At 43.2% G+C, this 18,175-nt stretch overlaps 1 protein-coding gene across 4 annotated transcripts in view; it reads left to right on the top strand.

Annotated features, from left to right (window-relative positions):
• The first annotated feature begins 4,983 nt into the window (after positions 1–4,983).
• ETFBKMT (electron transfer flavoprotein subunit beta lysine methyltransferase) overlaps positions 4,984–18,175 on the top strand; it is a 28,976-nt gene continuing 15,784 nt past the window's right edge. For 2 of the 4 annotated variants that reach the window (XR_013347268.1, XM_077827759.1), the window contains exons 1-4: positions 4,984–5,122; positions 7,745–7,887; positions 9,894–10,352; positions 15,894–16,024. Coding sequence is in view for 3 of the 4 variants with exons in the window: in XM_077827759.1 (XP_077683885.1) it covers positions 10,033–10,352; positions 15,894–16,024 (451 nt within the window). In the remaining variant the exon portion in view is untranslated. The remainder of the gene's footprint in view (positions 5,123–7,744; positions 7,888–9,893; positions 10,353–15,893; positions 16,025–18,175) is intronic. The other 2 variants (XM_077827772.1, XM_077827781.1) reach the window with 2 other exon arrangements.

Raw genomic sequence — 18,175 nt, forward strand, 5'->3', positions numbered from 1 at the left:
CCTAAGAGATTCGGGCAGATCTAGGTTTAGGACATTGTGCGATTACCAGCCTTACTTTTAAAAACTTTGGGGTTTATAGTTGTCACTTCAGAGGACAAGCAAGACTCCCTTTAAAAGGCTGTTTGCTAAATGTCATACTGAGTGTCAGAAGGATTCTAGAACAAGAGACTTTTTGTGCTTTTGTACTCAGCAACTCAGTTTATGATGTAGGCCAATGATTCCCAGGTTGTCAGTTGAGACTCCCAAAGCATATCACCAGGGAGCTTCACGGGGCATGCACATGTGTGAAGGGAGGTAGAAAAAGGCAGGTCACAGCCTCAAGTGAGCCCTGATGTGCTGCAGCACCACCACTCCTTCCATTCTCCTCTGGGGGTGGGGGGGGGGGGGGTTGCTGATCAGCCACACAAGGAGGCAGCACCAAATTCAGCCAGCAGGGGGAACAAGAGACAAGAGTCCAACTTTCACCCTAGGGTTGCACAGAAGGGGATTGGTAAATGGAAGCTGCCGCTCCACCACATGGCTGGACTGACTGGGGAAGGAAGAGAGGAGGCCTGTTGCCTGTTAGTAACTGAGATGTGGGCAGTTGGGCCTTGTGGGTAGAGCAGGAGTCAGTAGCCAGGAATGGGAGCCTAGAGTCAGAACTGGAGTAAGAAATCAAGAGTCAGAGCAAGGTTATCTGGAGTGAAGCAGGGCTAGTCACACAGGCAAGATCACAGACATGGGTAAATGCTATGAGCAGCTGCCAGCTTGCTATTGGGCTGAAAAGTTGATCTGCTGACTCTTCCCAGCAGTCAGGGGATGTAGCCAATCAGGCAGCCTACTGCAGGCCAGCTGTGCCTATTAGGATGCCTGGAGACTGGCTCTGCTTCAGACCCTTATTCCTGACACCACCCTCTTCCCAGTCTCAAAGCACAAAGGCAGTGCTGGGAGAGAGATTGGGGAGGACAGAGCAGATCTCAGGAGAAGACAGATGAGGGGATTTTAGGGGAAATTGGTGGTGGGGCAGAGGAAATCCATTGGGAGGGAAACACACAGGTGGAGGAGACGGAGTTTGAAAGCAGAGGGGAATCTGTGAGAGGGAAAAAGAAAAGGAGCACTTGTGGCACCTTAGAGACTAACAAATTTATTAGATCCTAAGCTTTCGTGAGCTACAGCTCACTTCATCGGATGCATTCAGTAGAAAATGGGGAAGCATATTATAAATTTGCTTGAGGGACAGATACAGTATCTGTTTGCAAGGGGAGGGAATGGTCCCAGTAAATCCCTTTGAAAGGGGCTGCTGTTACATTAAGGCTGGGAAACCCTGATCTAGACTGAGTTAACTTTATTTCACAGAGGCTCTATGAGTGAGTAAAGAAAAAAAAACAACTAAACTTCACTATTGTTAAAAATAGGTACAGGGTGTAAATCCATTTCCCATCTGGTTTTCTTTTATTTACATTTTTAAATTTAGGGTTAGTTTACCCCAGTTTGCAAGAGTTTTTACAAAATCTTTTTTTTTTTTAAGTTAGAAGTTTCATCTCACATCTGTATGACAGATGGTCAGATTTTTAAGAAAATTATACTATATTTTACTGAATTTGGTGCTGATAATTTTGAGTTTTATGAATATAGATATCTTATAAAACACAAGAACATAGTAATAGTAGCAAAAATAAATACAATATCATTAAACAATGATATTTCATATGCATTAATTTAGGTTACACTTTCCACTCCACTTTGATGGAATTTAGATTGATAACTCCTATTACACTCAATGACATTAGTGTGGTTAAAGCCTGTATCAGCCATTGAAGATTCAGGCCCTGATCTTGTAAAAATTTATCCACATGCTTAACTTGATGCACTGTGGTTGAAATCCTGGCCCCCCCTTAAGTCAATGGCAAAACCCCCATTAACTTTGATGGGGCCAGGTTTTCACCCTGTGAGTAGTTTTGTTGTAGTGAGTGCAGGATCGGAGGTTTAGCGCTTTACTTCTTAGAAGCCACTATTCACATAGCAAAACAATCTCAAAATAATATGGTTTTCAGTTACCAAATTCTATCTTTGTTTTTATCTCACATGCTGAATTTCTTCCAAATAACAGATAACTAATAACTGATGTTTTTTTTCCCTACAGGAACATATCAACTATAAATTGGATCACTCTAATTATTTTTGTTTCATTTTGTTCTTTACTTTCAAATGCAGAACTAAAAACCAATTAGAACACTGGTATGGGAAATGCTTGTTATCAGTAAGTATGAAGGGCCATGGAATTATAAGAATTTCAGTCTCAAAAAACCAACAAAAGATGGGCACCCTAGACATTGCACCATTGTGCTAGGACATGAGGACGCGAAAATGAAACTGACTAGTTTAGGTTCACTGTCCTGGTTGAGCGAAACACAAAGAGTGAAAAGTAAATTAGACTGCAAGGATTGTTTCTTATTTTGACAGGTTTCAGAGTAGCAGCCGTGTTAGTCTGTATCCGCAAAAAGAAAAGGAGTACTTGTGGCACCTTAGAGACTAACCAATTTATCTGAGCATAAGCTTTCATGAGCTACAGCTCACTTCATCAGATGCGTGCAATGGAAAATACAGTGGGGAGATTTTATATACTCAGAGAGCATGAAACAATGGGTGTTACCATACAAACTGTAACAAGAGTGATCAGATAAGGTGAGCTATTACCAGCAGGAGAGCCGGGGGGTGGTGGTGGAGGGGGGGGACCTTTTGTAGTGATAATCAAGGTGGGCCAGTTCCAGCAGTTGACAAGAACGTGTGAGGAACAGCGGGGTGGGGGAATAAACGTGGGGAAATAGTTTTACTTTGTGTAATGACCCATCGACTCCCAGTCTTTATTCAAGCCTGAGTTAATTGTATCCAGTTTGCAAATTAATTCCAATTCAGCAGTCTCTCATTCGAGTCTGGTTTTGAAATTTTTTGTTTGTTTGTTTGTTTGTTTGTTTTTTGAAGAATTGCCACTTTTAGGTCTGTAATCGAGTGACCAAAGAGATTGAAGTGTTCTCCGACTGGTTTGAATGTTATAATTCTTGACGTCTGATTCGTGTCCATTTATTCTTTTACATAGAGACTGTCCAGTTTGGCCAATGTACATGGCAGAGAGGCATTGCTGGCACATGATGGCATATATCACACTGGTAGATGTGCAGGTGAACGAGCCTCTGATAGTGTGGCTGATGTGATTCGGCCCTATGATGGTGTCCCCTGAATAGATATGTGGACACAGTTGGCAACGGGCTTTGTTTCAAGGATAGGTTCCTGGGTTAGTGTTTTTGTTGTGTGGTGTGTGGTTGCTGGTGAGTATTTGCTTCAGGTTGGGGGGCTGTCTGTAAGCAAGGACTGGCCTGTCTCCCAAGATCTGTGAGAGTGATGGGTCGTCCTTCAGGATAGGTTGTAGATCCTTAATGATGCGTTGGAGAGGTTTTAGTGGGGGGCTAAAAGTGATGGCTAGTGGCGTTCTGTTATTTTCTTTGTTGGGCCTGTCCTGTAGTAGGTAACTTCTGGGTACTCTTCTGGCTCTGTCAATCTGTTTCTTCACTTCAGCAGGTGGGTATTGTCGTTGTAAGAATGCTTGTTGAGAGACTTCAGCAAAGAAACTTCAAAACCAGACTCCAAGGAGAGACTGCTGAATTGGAATTAATTTGCAACCTGGATACAATTAACTTAGGCTTGAATAAAGACTGGGAGTGGATGTGTCATTACACAAAGTAAAACTATTTCCCCATGTTTATTCCCTCCCCCCCACTGTTCCTCACACGTTGTTGTTGTTGGGGACACTGGGGCATGGCCACTAGGTAACTCGAGGGGATGGAAGACCACGAGTGTCGATGAAGCCCCCTCGCACTAGGCCCAGGTGTCCTTGGCCCCCCCTCCTGCCTGGAGGCACTTGCAGCAGTTCTGCGTACTAGGCCCAAGTGTCCTTGGCCCCCCCGCCTGGAGGCACACACAGCAGTTATGCTGAGAATCTGCAACAATATGTTGCAGAGTCAGACTGCCTGAAACTAAGCAAGTCCACACAGGGCAGATATGGAAGAACAGTGCTGAATAAAGCAGCTTTATGTATAGTTTAACAAATGATACAGAGAATCAGGGAACTAGCTGGGAACTGGATTGGCTGGCTATATGGATACTTGGGGCAGCTTGCTATTGGATAAGTATGCTGGGAAAAAGGATGTATAAAAGCCTGTGTAACTTCCTGCTCGGTGTGCAGGATTTGAGATTTTATTCTCCCTGTACCTTTTTGCAGCTGCAAATAAACTTTTCTGCTTCTCCACCCCATTGTGATTATTGGGTGTAGCACACCGGGTAACAAACCAACTCAAGCTGTTGTTCAGCCTCTCGGCACTGGGTGCCGGCAATATTGTCAACTGCTGGAACTGGCCCACCTTGATTATCACTACAAAAGGTCCCCCCCCCCCCCCCGGCTCTCCTGCTGGTAATAGCTCACCTTACCTGATCACTCTTGTTACAGTCTGTATGGTAACACCCATTGTTTCACGTTCTCTATGTATATAAAATCTCCCCGCTGTATTTTCCACTGCATGCATCCGATGAAGTGAGCTGTAGCTCACGAAAGCTTATGCTCAAATAAATTTGTTAGTCTCTAAGGTGCCACAAGTCCTCCTTTTCTTATTACTGATTTTGTAATCTCAGTTGCTCTCTTTCACATCAGGAAGAACATCTGGCTTTTTTAAAAAATGCAATTTTTAGACAGACTATTCCTATATATAATCCCAATCTAACCTCACCAAGAATCACAGAACTTTAGAGATGGCAAGAGGCCTGTCTGATCTGTCTCCCTGCCATCGCAGGATTTTTCCTTTACACAGGCATCTCAAGGCAGATCCAGCAGCAGTTCTACTATATCAAACACTGCCCCCTTTAAGGGATGTAAGGGAAAAATCATGCACGTGGCTTCCAGAGCAGAGCACGAGCCTGATGATCTCACCGTGCTGGTGCACGTGAAACAGGAAACAGAAAGCCAGGCAAATGCTATTTGCTAACCACAGCAACAACACAAGTTGCAAAACAACAACAACAACAACAAAATGGAGAAGGACAGATTCACTGGGCAGACGGACTCCAGCTTTAAGCTGTCACAGTAATAACAAAGGTAGGCTTTTAAAAAACATTAAAAGTTAAAATCTTTTCTGCACTAGCGTTAGCACAGTGTTAGCAGCACCTTCCTAAGGAGGACTGCTTTTACTAGCTCAGTCCCTACTCCCCTGGCCCACGAAGACAGGGGTGGAACTGTTAGAAGACTGTACGAAGCTCTGCTGAGCAGCAGGCTCGCTGCTCTCGAAGCCGTGAGTCTTTTAAGAGAGGCTGGGAAGAGAGGTACATGGTCAGTGATACAGACCTGGCAAGTCTCAATCTTTTGGATTAATTTTAAGGCAGTTTTAAGAATCCCTTATTTTTGGATTAATTTTATCCGAAGAACACAATTAATTTGAAATCTAATCAGTTAAAAAAAAAGGTCGTGCTATTTGAGTCCTTCTGTCAGCGTATGTGGTTTTACGCTCACATTTCTTATATTTAGAAACCGATATTTTCCCTCTCCTGTTGCTGTAGGAGAAACCCATACAACTTGGAAAACTGACTAAACGGGAAATCATGAAATTGACCATAAAACAAAGTGCGGTCAAATGCACTGACTTGAAATACAAACCAACTGAGAAAAAAAAAAAAAGTCCTCTCTTTTTGATAGATTCGAAGATTTTAAGGACAGAAGTGACCATTAGATCATCTAGTGAGTCTGACCATCTGTACAACACAGACCACAGAATTTCACATAGTTGTGTACTGTCTCTCAGCTTCATAGATTCATAGAATTTAGAGCCGGAAGGGACCATATTGTCATGTAGTCTGACCTCCAGTATATGAGCCATTAACACTTACCCAGCTACCCTTATCCTGAGCCCAATAACTTGTGTCTGTCTCAAGCTTAAGTTATGTTTGACTAAAGAATATCTTCCAAAAGGGCATCCAGTCTTGGTCTGAAGACATCAAGATATGGAGGATACACCACTTTCATTGGTAGTTAGTTCCAGTGATTAATCACACACACTATTCAAAATTTGTGTCTAATTTCTCATTTGAATCTACCTAGCTTCAGCTTCCAGCCATGGGTTCTTGTTATGTCTTTCTCTGCTTGATTTAAAGAGCCCTTTGGTACCTGGTATTTTCTCCCCATGAAGGTATTTATACACAGTAATCAACTCACTTCTCAATCTTCTTTTTGATATTCTTAACGGGTTGGGATATTTAAGTCTCTAGCCCCCAAATTATTTTTGCAGCTCTTTTTGGAATCTTCTTCAATTTTGTTACCTTCTTTTTAAAATGTGAACACTGGACATGTACACAGTATGTGTCTTACTTATGCTGTATTCAGAAGTAAAATCACTTTCCTGCTTCTGACTACTTCCTTGTCTATACCGAGGTAAAATTACCTCCCTATATCTCAGTAGTGGCCAGTGTTGCCAATTCCCATGATTTTGTCATGGGTCTCATGATAATTGTTTTCCTTAAAGCCCCAGCTTCTGGATTCAGGTGGATATGTGATGATTTCAGCCTTCATTCTTAAAGAAAAGGACGTTTCTAGTCCTCGTGGCTATGGAGAAAGCTTCAAAATGTGACCCCAGTACACTGCATCCTAAAGGCTCAAAAAGCGGGAGGCAAATAAAAACAACATCAAATGTATTATTTTTACATAATCTCATTATTTTAAAGCCAATCTCATGATTTTTGGTGAGCCTGGCTCACGATATTTGACAATTTGGGGTTGGCAATACTGGAACTCCCCTATGTATACATCCAAGGATTGCATTAGCTGTTTTTAACCACAGCTTCTCATTCATGTTCAGTGGCTTGTCCACTACTAGCCTACAATGATCCTTTTCAGAGTTACTGCTTTCCAGGACACAGTCCCCCATTCTGTAGGCATCGCCGGTATTCCTTGTTCCTAGATACATAGCTTTGCATTTGACTGTATTAAAGCATATTTTATCCCAGGTTATCAAGTGATCCAGATGGCTCTGTATAATTGTCGTGTTGTCATCATTTAGTGCTCCACTAATTTTTGTGTCATCTGCAAATTTTATCAGCAGTGATTTTATATTTAATTCCAGATCATCGAGCAAAGTGTTGAATAGCATTGGGCCTACTATTGATTCCTATGAAACCTCACTAGCAACATCCCATTCAATAATGATTCCCCATTGACAATTACTTTTTGAGAATTGTCAGTTAGCCAGTGCTTAATTCATTTAATGTGTTCTCTATGGATATTGTTTAGTGCTCTTTCTTAATCAGAATGTCATGCAGTACTAAGCAAATGCTATACAAAAGTATAAGTATATTATACCTATATAGTTACCTTTATCATCCAGACATAATCTTCTTAAAAAATAAAATCAGTTAATTTGATAAGACCTATTTTCCATAAAAGCATGTTAACTGGTGCTGATTATATTCCTGTCCTTTAATTCTTTATCGGTTGTATACTGTATCAGCTTTCCCATTATTCTGCCTGGTGTTGATGTCAGACTAACTAGCCTATAGTTACCAGGTCATCCCACTTGTAATAATATTAGCCGTAAATTGCAATACTATGTGTATAACATATTTTAGGAATGTAGGTTTTAAGTTAACAATGTCCCTTTAATGATTAAACTTTTGGCCTGTGTTACACTGATAGTTTTAAAACTAAGAGATTTTAAATGTCTCGCTCATTCAGATTGTTCCCACCGTTTGACAGCCCACTCAGTGCAGGATTTTAAGCAACATTTACGTGGAAATCCACAGGAGATTCAATAATAGAGCTCTTTCTTGAATGGAAAATAAGGTGCGTTGTTCCTACACCTGGAAAAAAAATTAGAGGTAAGAAAGACTTTAGATTTCCATCAACTTCAAAGGCAGCAAGAATTTTCAGCAGAGGTGTGAGCTAAGTGATAATAGCATAGTCATTGCTCTCCTTAGTGTCCTGATTTGATTTTGACCGGAGGTTAAAAAAGCTTAAGGCATGAATTAAGATGCACTCAGGGCCCAGTCTTGCACTCCAGTGGCACCCCTGGGCACACATAGTGTTCTGGGTGTAGCAGAAATGGATAATCATGCCCTATGTGTACATTTTGGGTCAATTAATGCCTGTTCTCCGCCTGCCAGGGACTTCCTCTACATTGTTGAAATTCCATAGGGGACAGAAAGGCAGCTTTTTGGCCCCTTTTTGCTGGCAGAGCTGGTGTAAGGTGGTTGTGGAGCATCAATGAATTGGGGCCACAGCCTCTTTTTTAGGGTCCTCCTCCCAATGAGTAGTTCATATCTGTCCCACTTGGGGGCAGTGTGAAATTGACTGGAGTCACGACAGTGTTGCTGCTACCCCCACAGTGTTTTGATTGGCAGCAGTGTTGTTCATTGTACTCTGCTGCTGCTTGGTAAAGCTACGAGCCTCAGCACAAGTGCTGAAGCCCTCCCTTTGCAGACCGCACTACAGTGGTTTTCATTCAGCTCACATATGGCTATCTCCACAACCCTATGGGTTGGAACCTGCTCTTGTTTTAGTGAAAGCTTAAAGTCCCCAGAAATTGATGGTTTAATGCCCCCCCACTTGCCAGGGAATACTTCTTACTCACCCCTGGAGAGTAGATTAGTTAAGTACTGCACTATAAATATCTTAACAAAATTCAAAGCAGCCATTGAACCTTTAATTAGCATTTCTATAGCCACTTTAAAGTTCATGCCACATATAACAACAACGTGGGCTCTCTGCCATGCCTGTGCATAGTTGCATAGATTGAACATTCACTGAAAAGCAATAGGTGTGAACATCCTGCTGTTGTGTTTATCTGTGGGGAGTAGGGAGGCAGACGCTAAAAACTGTGTGTATTTAATCTTTAAATCTGTCAATTCAATCACGGACATTGTATGTCCTTGGAAGTGTTTGAGACACTTCCCCATATGCAGTTCCCTGATTTGATGACTTTAATGGCTCATTCCCTTGAACGCCACCACTCCCGTCATGGATTTTATTTTAAGTATCCAAAGACACTGTAGTAGAGCACAATTCAAAGTAATACCCTTCCCCAAACCTTTTCACGGTTTTGTAGCAAAGGTGCCATTTCATGTTCACTCTCTCGCCTTCCCTATGGGAATACCTGCTGCAGAATGTGAGATTAGTAGCCGAGCCTTAGACCAGGTCTATGCTAAGAGCACACTGCCAGTATAGCTACTCTAGCATACTATACTGGACGCAGCCCCCTCCACTTGCCCCCTCCAAGTAAAATAAGCTATGGTGGCAAAACCACAGTTTTATTGGTAGAACTGCGTCTACACTAGGGACTTTTGCTGGCACAGCTCTGTCGGTCAGAGATTATACCTTCACACCCCTGCCTGACATAGCTATGCCAGTACCAGTTGCCATCCAAGGCCTAAAGTTGAAATTAGAAATCAAGTCCATCTAAACGGCAAGCCCAGCAGTAACAGTATGTGGTGTAATTTATGCTCAGTGCATGTTTATGTTTCCTTAGGGCCACTGAAGTCAATAAGAGTTTTGCCATGGACTTTAGTGGAGCCATGGTTTGGCCCATTGGGTTGACTTTGTCTCCTCCTGCCATAACAGAACTAGAGTAATGAGCTGTCACATGAACTGTTGCTTTCCATCCAAAGAAACCCACCCCACTGTCCTCTAAGTTCTCCACCCCTGTGTAGGATTTGCCTTTTCTGGAACTACATTGTAGACCTGTGACATGGGGAAATATGAGCCTGACAAACTTGAGATCTTTCATCCACGTATAGCAACTCCTATCCAGCTGCCGCCTCTTGCAGCATTGATGGTTGTTAACCTTGAAATAGATATTTTATCATTAATACGTTGCTCTTGCTTTCAGGAATCGCCATCCATTGCTACAAAACGAGACCGCTTCTGAGTTGGTTTCAAACACGTCTCCTCACACACTTACAAGATCAACCTTCGCTGTGCAGCTGCTTTGAATTCAGATCAGGAAGGATTTTTACCAAAGGGGAGGCATGGTATTCTGCTACTTGAAGTGGTTTATAGGCTTTGTCAGTAGGGATGTCCTCACAAAAGCTTCAAGGAGCAGTAACAGAAGCACCTCTTTGGTATGGAGATGCTGCTATCACAGGACTCCAGGAAGCTTCCTGGATCCTGAGATGAGAGCATTTCTGGAGGAGAACACTGAAGTCAGTAGCAGTGGGCACCTCACACCAGAGATACGACTGCGACTTCTGACGCCTCGCTGCAGATTCTGGCAGGAAAGAGCTGACTTGTGGCCCTATGGCGACCCCTTCTGGGCAATCTACTGGCCAGGAGGCCAAGCCCTGTCCAGGTACAGTGCCCAGTGACCACTAGAGTAAATATGTACTATCACCCCATGCTGCATTGGATACCAGATTTGCTTGTGATAGTACTGCTCTCTAGTGGCTGCAGCCAAAGGGGTTTGTAAGCCCTAGTACAAGTACACCTAACACGGATTCTCCTTCAGCTCAAGTGATAGAAGCCTGTGGCTTTGGAATAGAAGGTCCCAAGTACTATCTCTGCTGATGACTATGAAGTCTGTGCAGCTGCTGTATGTAGAATAACTGTTGGCTGTTAAATCTGTTGACTTCAATGGAGTAGCATGTGTTTACACCAGGGCTGAATTTGGATGTGTGGGAAAGTTTTGCATTTTCCACAAAAATATTGCAAGGTATTTAATCACATCATTTAGTGTCACTTCAAGAGGGGAATACTTAGTTCACAATAACTCAGGGTTATTCCAGGAGGAGACAAAACATGCTCATGGAAGCATATCTGTGTCCACTGAAAAGGGTAGAATTCTGCTGGTGCAACCTTTGAGTGTAGACAAGGCCTAACCTATATCCAGACTGGTTCTAAAATCCTAAATAAGGGGGCGGGAATGTACACAGACAGGATTATTTTATATTTATCTGACCGTGTTGCACTCATTTACAAACTGTATGCCATATTTTATTTCTGACAATTTTGCAGTCAAAATGCAGATGCTGTCTCTGATTCCCAGGGGCTGTTAATGTTCTTATATCACCCAGAAGTATCTTCTCCTACCTAAGAAGTCATGAGTCATTACTGCAAACAGCCAACCTTCAGCCATCTCCCATTAAGTTGAAAGGGAAAGGTTTGATTTGGGGTTGGGTTGGGTTGGGTTGGGTTTTTAATACTTTAAATTTTTATCATTTTATTTATTTTTGTCTGCAAGAAAGCAAAAATCAGAGGCTTTTTTAAGTTGGAAACAATATGAGTCTCACAGCTAAGTTATGAGAGGTGATTAGATGGACCTTCAACACAATTAAAGTGCTGCTAAAAACAGTAAGTCAATTAGGTTCTGTAGTTAATCTCATCTCCATGGTTTGTTATCAAATGGTGCCTTTGCTACCTAACCATTTGGTTAGCAACATTAATTAATGCTCTGGCATTTCACCAGCAGATTTAACAACGATTTGCTGTTTTGCTGACCTGAGAACTTCAGTAATGAATTGCATAATCTGAAAAAGTGAAAAATGGACGGTGCGTAGGGGGGGGAAATGCTGCTTCCGCAATTGTATGCTCTTTCAACAATGTCTGTTTCCCACAACATCTGAGCTCTCTGATGACAAAGTTTCAGAGTACCCTTTTCAATATAACCTGAGAGACCTTATTAACCTAGCCTTGCAGACAACTGTCTCCAGCACTAAGGCAATCTATTTCCACGCTGGGCTAGCATTTAGGCCCTAACTGTTTTCTGAACTTCTAAAGCGAACATCAATATTACAGGCAATCTGAGAAACACTGAGTTGGAATTAAGGTACTTAAAAATATTCTGGGCACAATCACCCTCTCTACTTGCATTACTTCAGATCCAAGCAGGGTTCTGCTGCACGCTCCTCCTTTTCTATGCCCCCCCCTCCATATATAAGTTATGGGTTCATCTGAGAGAGAGCAAGGCTGCCATAGAGGAAAGGGTGTCAGCAGGGCTGGATTAAGGTTATGAGGGGCCTGACACTAATGGGAGGGAAGGGCCTAAGTATGAATTACATATTGCAAGAACAATTATGAAGTCATAAAACATTTATCGACAAACATATTTACATATTTATTTATTTATGTAAAATTAACAAGTTTGTTCTACTCTAACTACGCTCAATTCTTCAAACAACCCCCCCCCCCAGCTTTAGCAGTGGCAAAGTCATGAATGATGTCATTGTAATTCAAAGACCTGATGATTTCATTCTCAATGCTCAAGAGGGACAAAGCACTGAGATGCTCTTGAGTCATGGTGGATCGGAGGACATTTTTGACCCTGGTTAGAAGACAGAAGGAACATTTCTCCACTACAGTTAGTGATCATTAATGACAAATACAGCCGTAATGCCGTTTCAACATTTCAGAAACATTCTGTCACATTGGTTTCAGTGATAACTCAGTACATCCAAATACAATTTGCTTTCATCATCTTTTCTCTCTAAATCTGAGAGTGATGCGAATTCAACAAATTGAAGAAATTCTTTAGTAAAATCGACAGGGAGATTGTCTGGGTCCTTCTGACACAGACGTCTGAAACCTTCACTGACTTCAGAACTTGAAACGTTAGGCAAAAAATTTGTCAGTACACTATAGTACAGTTTTGTCAATATTTTCGTAAGCCTCGATCCAATGTCCTAATGAACTCTTCAGTTTGTCAGTGATTGTGATGAAGTTATTAGCTCTGAAGGCCTCCTTGTCACTGAATGAGTGGGAAGCTGCATCGTCGCATGTCTTCTGTCTTTTGCGGCGTTTGGCTGACTCTTACTCATGGTTAGCAGTCTTTGCAGCCCCCTGAATTTCATACACATCAAAACTATCCTGCATTCGTTGAAAAACAGTTCCAAGACTCCTCATTAGGTTTACCGCAGTGGAAAGGTCAATTTGAGCACTTTGCAAGCGTAGACTGCACCTGCTGAATGGCTGAAGTATATCATTCCAGACCTCACACAAAATAGCAGTTTCCAAAGGGTGCATTGCATCACTCAGGATCGTCGCATCTTTTCTTATTGCTGATTTTTGAGATTCATCTTCCTCGATGCTCTCTAGTGCTTCAAGGATGTTGGGGTATCCCAGAACAACTGCATTCTCAGCTTCAGTGTTAGCGCTCCACCGTGTCCCTGAGAGTGATTTGGGCACCACTTTGGTAGTGAATCTCTAAGAATCATCCAGCGACTGGTTGATGCAGAGAAAAAAGATTGTACAATTCTTGGACAAATCCAAAAAAAGAAACTGGTTCAACACAACAATCCACGGCAGATTGGCCAACAAGGCTGAGTGAGTGAGCAGCACAAGGTATGTAATCAACCAAAGCACTGTGCTCTTTTATCTTTGCGTGCATCCCTGAATATTTGCCACTCATATTACTTGCATTGTCATAGCTTTGGCCACGACAAAGGCGGATGTCAATCCCATTTCTGGTAAGGAAATTGAGTAGGTGCGAGACAAGTTTCTCCCCTGTGTAGCTGGTGATGTTTATGAAGGTCATGAAACGCTCAACTGGTCCGCTGGGTAGCACATAACACAAGATGACAGTCAGCTGATCTACATGTGACACATTCGGTGTTGAGTCGACAGACACTGAAAAATATTCCACATCTTTGATCTCATCTATAATCACTGATAGTGTCTTTGCCAGCAGCGCAATGAATTAATCACGAATAGTCTTTGATAGATATGATGTATGGCCTTTTCCATAATTTGCATCTTCATTGATGTGCTGAGCTAAGAAAGGGTCGAACTTAGAGATTAGCTCTAGAATGCCAAGATAATTGCCATTGTGTTTCAATCCAACAGTCTCATCTGAGCCACGGAATGGCAGACCATGCTCAGCATGAAAAACTATGGTTTTAACGACGCATCTGAGAACATTCTTCCAATAAGCACGAGCTTCCAAAAACTGATTTTCCATTTGTGTATCAATTCTGCCACTTACTTTCTTTCGGGCATGGTAGCTGCTGGCGATGTATGCTGCTCACTCATTGCATGATTGATAATGTATGCAGTATTCTTCCAATCATTGAAGCCTTTGCAGAACATTCCCCACTTTTTGGTATGAGAAAACAGGCTGCAATAAAAACAGTACACTTTCTTCTTAGAAGGTGAATAGATGAGCCATTTGTTTGCCAATCTGTTTGTTAGACTTCACATATTCAAACATTGACTTGGTCAGGTAACAATTCTGATTGGTGTACTCTTGCTTTGTCAATGACAAGTCAGCATCTAGATTCTGGCATTTCTGTGGGCCCTTCTCTGTCCAATATGCAATGAGATCTTGAGAAGTCACGTCCCACGCGCCTGGATCGTTGGAGAAGGATATTTTTGTCTTACTATCACTGGGAAAGTCTTGAGAGGAGTGGGGTGAGACTGCAGCTAGAGAAGTCACAGGAGGCTGCTCCTTTTCATCAGACGCAGGCGCAACAGGGTCACGTGGGCTGGTATTCGCCTGGACTTCCTCACCACCAGACTTAGCAGGAGGAAAAAACGTTAGGAGCAAAGGAGAACTTTTCAGTACTGCATCTTGTCTTTGCCGTCTGTCTTTGGCCTCCTTCAATTTCTACCATCCTCCTTTCTTCAACATGGCTTCTATTGTCCAGTGTAGGCCTACTGTGTACAAAGTTCTATGTTGCTCGGCCCACAAAGACAAAATCACAACCACCGTAAATTGAATTCACAATCTTGATAGATTAATTTGTACAAAGCAATATCTAATGAGAAAAAATTTCTGACGGCCCCGCTACCGTCGCTCAGCTGTTACTTCAGTGTGGAATGGAGGGCCTAAAAATGAGAGCCTAAAGTAGGGCCTAAAAATAGGAGGGCCTAAGGCTATAGCCTTATTAGCCTATGGGTTAATCTGGCCTGGGGTGCCAGGAAATAGTGCTACTGGGCCACCACATAAATTCCATTGCTCTTTTTGTTGGTGCCCTCTAAGCTACAGAATATCCCTGTGGATCTCAGAACATCTGCACATTAGGAGGGTCGTGCTGCCTGCTCATTGTATGGAATAAGGGGAGGAGGGTTGGTTAAACCCCTTCCCCATGGCAGAATAGTGAAGAGTCTCATCTGTTGTATATTGTCATAGCCCCTGTGAAGCTAGGACAACTTTCATCCCACCCCCACACATGGGGGAGAAAATGACGCGCAGTATTTAATAATAATAATAAATAATAATAATAATACCTGGCTCTTATATAGTCTTCAGGCTTTTCCTCCTCAGATCCAGGTTAGAGGTCTTTGTTTGCTGACTCTTCACAGCACAATGGTTCTGGCTGTCATGGTGCCAAGCATAATCTCACATTCACTGTTAATTCGTCTTATTTTTCCAGTCACTCCGGTGTAGCATTTCAGTGGAATATGAGCATGTGGCTCTTTAAAAACCAGAAAAGGAGCTCGTGTTGCAAGTTGTCAGATAAATCATGTGGCAAGACATGAGTTGCTTTGAAGTTATAGAATTTACATCTCTCAGAGGCTGAGTGCTGCATCAAACTATCCAGACATTGCTGTTAAAACATTCATATTTGTACTGATAGTTGTAACTTTAATGTCACTACTATCAGCTACAGTTGTTCCATTTCCTGCTTTGAGTGTCAAGTTTCATAGCCACCATCCAATTTTAACCCATTCATTCCATGTTTGAAACGGAGAGAATGATCTGATTGATTGGAATGAAGGATGTAGCTTGTTGCTGTTTTCGCACTGCATGCACCCTCTGGTGGTTTTTGGTGTTAGCACAGACATGCTGGTTTGCAGGAGAGACTGCGTGCAAGGCTTACATGGAATATCTTCTGAATTAATATCCTGCATCATTACATCTATGAAGTGGACTCTCACCCAGTTTTCATTTTATACTCAGGTATATCTTAGATAACCCGGATGCTGTCAGAATGGGATCAGTACTAGATCTCGGAAGTGGATGTGGAGCAACAGCAATCGCTGCTGTGATGAGCGGTGCATCCCAGGTCCTTGCTAATGACATCGACCCCAGTAAGATACTTCTTTCCAAGCCCTGCAAAAGGACATTTTTCAAGCACATTTGAGGAGTAGCGTTTCTTTCAGTTGTTCGGAGAAATTCCTGGTTTCAAATAAAATTAGAAGGAAGCAAAAACGTTACGCAGGTCCTGCCCAGTGCTTCAGTTTACAGCGCTATCGGCAGAGCCGTTCCTGGGGGATGGTGCATCGGGGTGACCGCTCCGGGCGCCATGCTTTCGGGGCCCCTGTGGGCTGGTGCAATTGGCCGGTGCCGCACGGGCGGCAGGTGAACCGCTGGCTGGGGGAGGCTACCCTCAGCCCTGCCCCTTCCACCCGAGGGAGAGCGCGCCGGGAGGGGAAGAGTGCATGGCAGTGCGACTGCAGCCTCCCCAGTCCCAGAGCGCCGGGACGGAGAGTGTGTGGCACTGCCGGAGCCTCCTCCCCACCCCCAGGAAGGCGGGCGCCATGGCCCCAGCCCGCTGGAGCCCAGGAGTGCTACCAAAGCAGTACCCTGGCAGGGCGGAGTGTAGGCTGGGCCACGCCTGGCTGTTTGGGGAGGCACTGCCTCCCTCAGCCTCCCTTACCTGCCCTCGGCATGGTCGGTCCCGGAAGTGACGTCACTTCCGCCCCGGGCCCCGCACCCCCTTAGGGAAGGCCCTGACTATCAGTCTAGCATCTTTGGCAAACATTAAGGACTAGATTCTGCCATCCTTACTCATGTGACTGAGGCCATGTCTACACTACAGAGCTTACAGCGGCACAGCTGTACCGGTGCAGCTGCGCCCCTGTACGGTCTCTCATATAGAGAGCTCTGTGCTGAGAGCTCTCCCATCAGCAGCCTGAAATCACCTCCAGTGAGCGGCGATAGCTTCTCCCGCCAACATAGCGCTGGGCACACTACCACTCATGCCGGCATAATTTATGTCGTTCAGGGGGGTGGAATAGTCACACCCCTGAGCAACAAGTTTTGCCGACATAAGTGGTAGTGTGGACATGGCCCAAGTAGGACCTCACTCTGTGCTCATGCCCATTGAAATGAATGGGAGAGCACATTTTCTAATGTACTGTCCCTAGCAAGAAGACCCTCCAGGGGAAGTGGGTAGTTTAGTCTCTATGCTGAATCAGGCCTTGACCTCTCTGCCAAGCCTGCCAATTTAAGTGTTGCTTTTTGTGTTGTGGGCACCAAGTCACTAGGAACTGGACTGCAGTGGAAGCCTGTCTCGCGATAGATCATAGGATTAGCAGGAGAACTGGGTTCTGTTTCCAGCACTTGCATTGAGTTGCTCATTGACCTTGGGCAAGTCACTTAACTACTCTGTGTCTAGTTTCCCTGGATGTAAAAATGGGGATAATATTTATCAGACTGGTGCCATGAGGCTTAATGTTTGTAAAGCTCTTGGAGTTCTCTGGCCAAAAAGGAAGTATGAGTGCACGGTAATTTTACACACACCTCTATTATTTTTTCACAATGGCCCTTGCTACCATCTGTCATGGGATAACAAGTATAAGTCATTAACAGCCTGGATCATGTCAAAATTGGTGATGCCTTTAATATCTTCTGCGGCATTACAACTTGATGCAAAACTAGACCTGTGAATTTGCTCAAAGCCTCTTGTAACAATAAAAAAGTCAGACTTAGTATGTTATTTCAGATTTTTCACAGTCACCTTCAAACCTGACAGATACTTGGATGGTGATTTCTTTTATAAGAGATGTCAAAAATCCTCCCTGCCTGCCTCGCATACCTTGGCAAGTGTCTGCTTCTGTTTTCTGGCGATCTTGCCTAAATGTCTGCGTTCCCCTGGTAACTTGTGTATGCAGCTTTTTAACCACAGCAGTGCTGTATCTGACCTCAGCCTTGTGTAACACTCAGTATACACCATTGGTTAGCGGCTAAATGACTTCACCTAGAAGGTCAGTCAACTGGTGAACTTGCATTTATGAACCTTTCTTTGCTGATACATTTTGGTAAAGAAATAGTTCTGTTCTCTCCGAATTCTACTGAAAACAGTCTATTCAGTTTTTATCTCTATATTATCTTAATCAAATATTTTTTGTATCTGTTTTGAAACAGCTTATCACCTCTAGGATGGGATAAGTCTCGTCCTTAACAATTTGTTCTTTTCATACTTAGGTCAAAGAAAGCCAGACTCAATTTCTAAAGTA

Source organism: Eretmochelys imbricata, chromosome 1, assembly GCF_965152235.1.
Source record: "Eretmochelys imbricata isolate rEreImb1 chromosome 1, rEreImb1.hap1, whole genome shotgun sequence".
In the NCBI taxonomy this organism is placed as follows: Eukaryota; Metazoa; Chordata; order Testudines; family Cheloniidae; genus Eretmochelys; species Eretmochelys imbricata.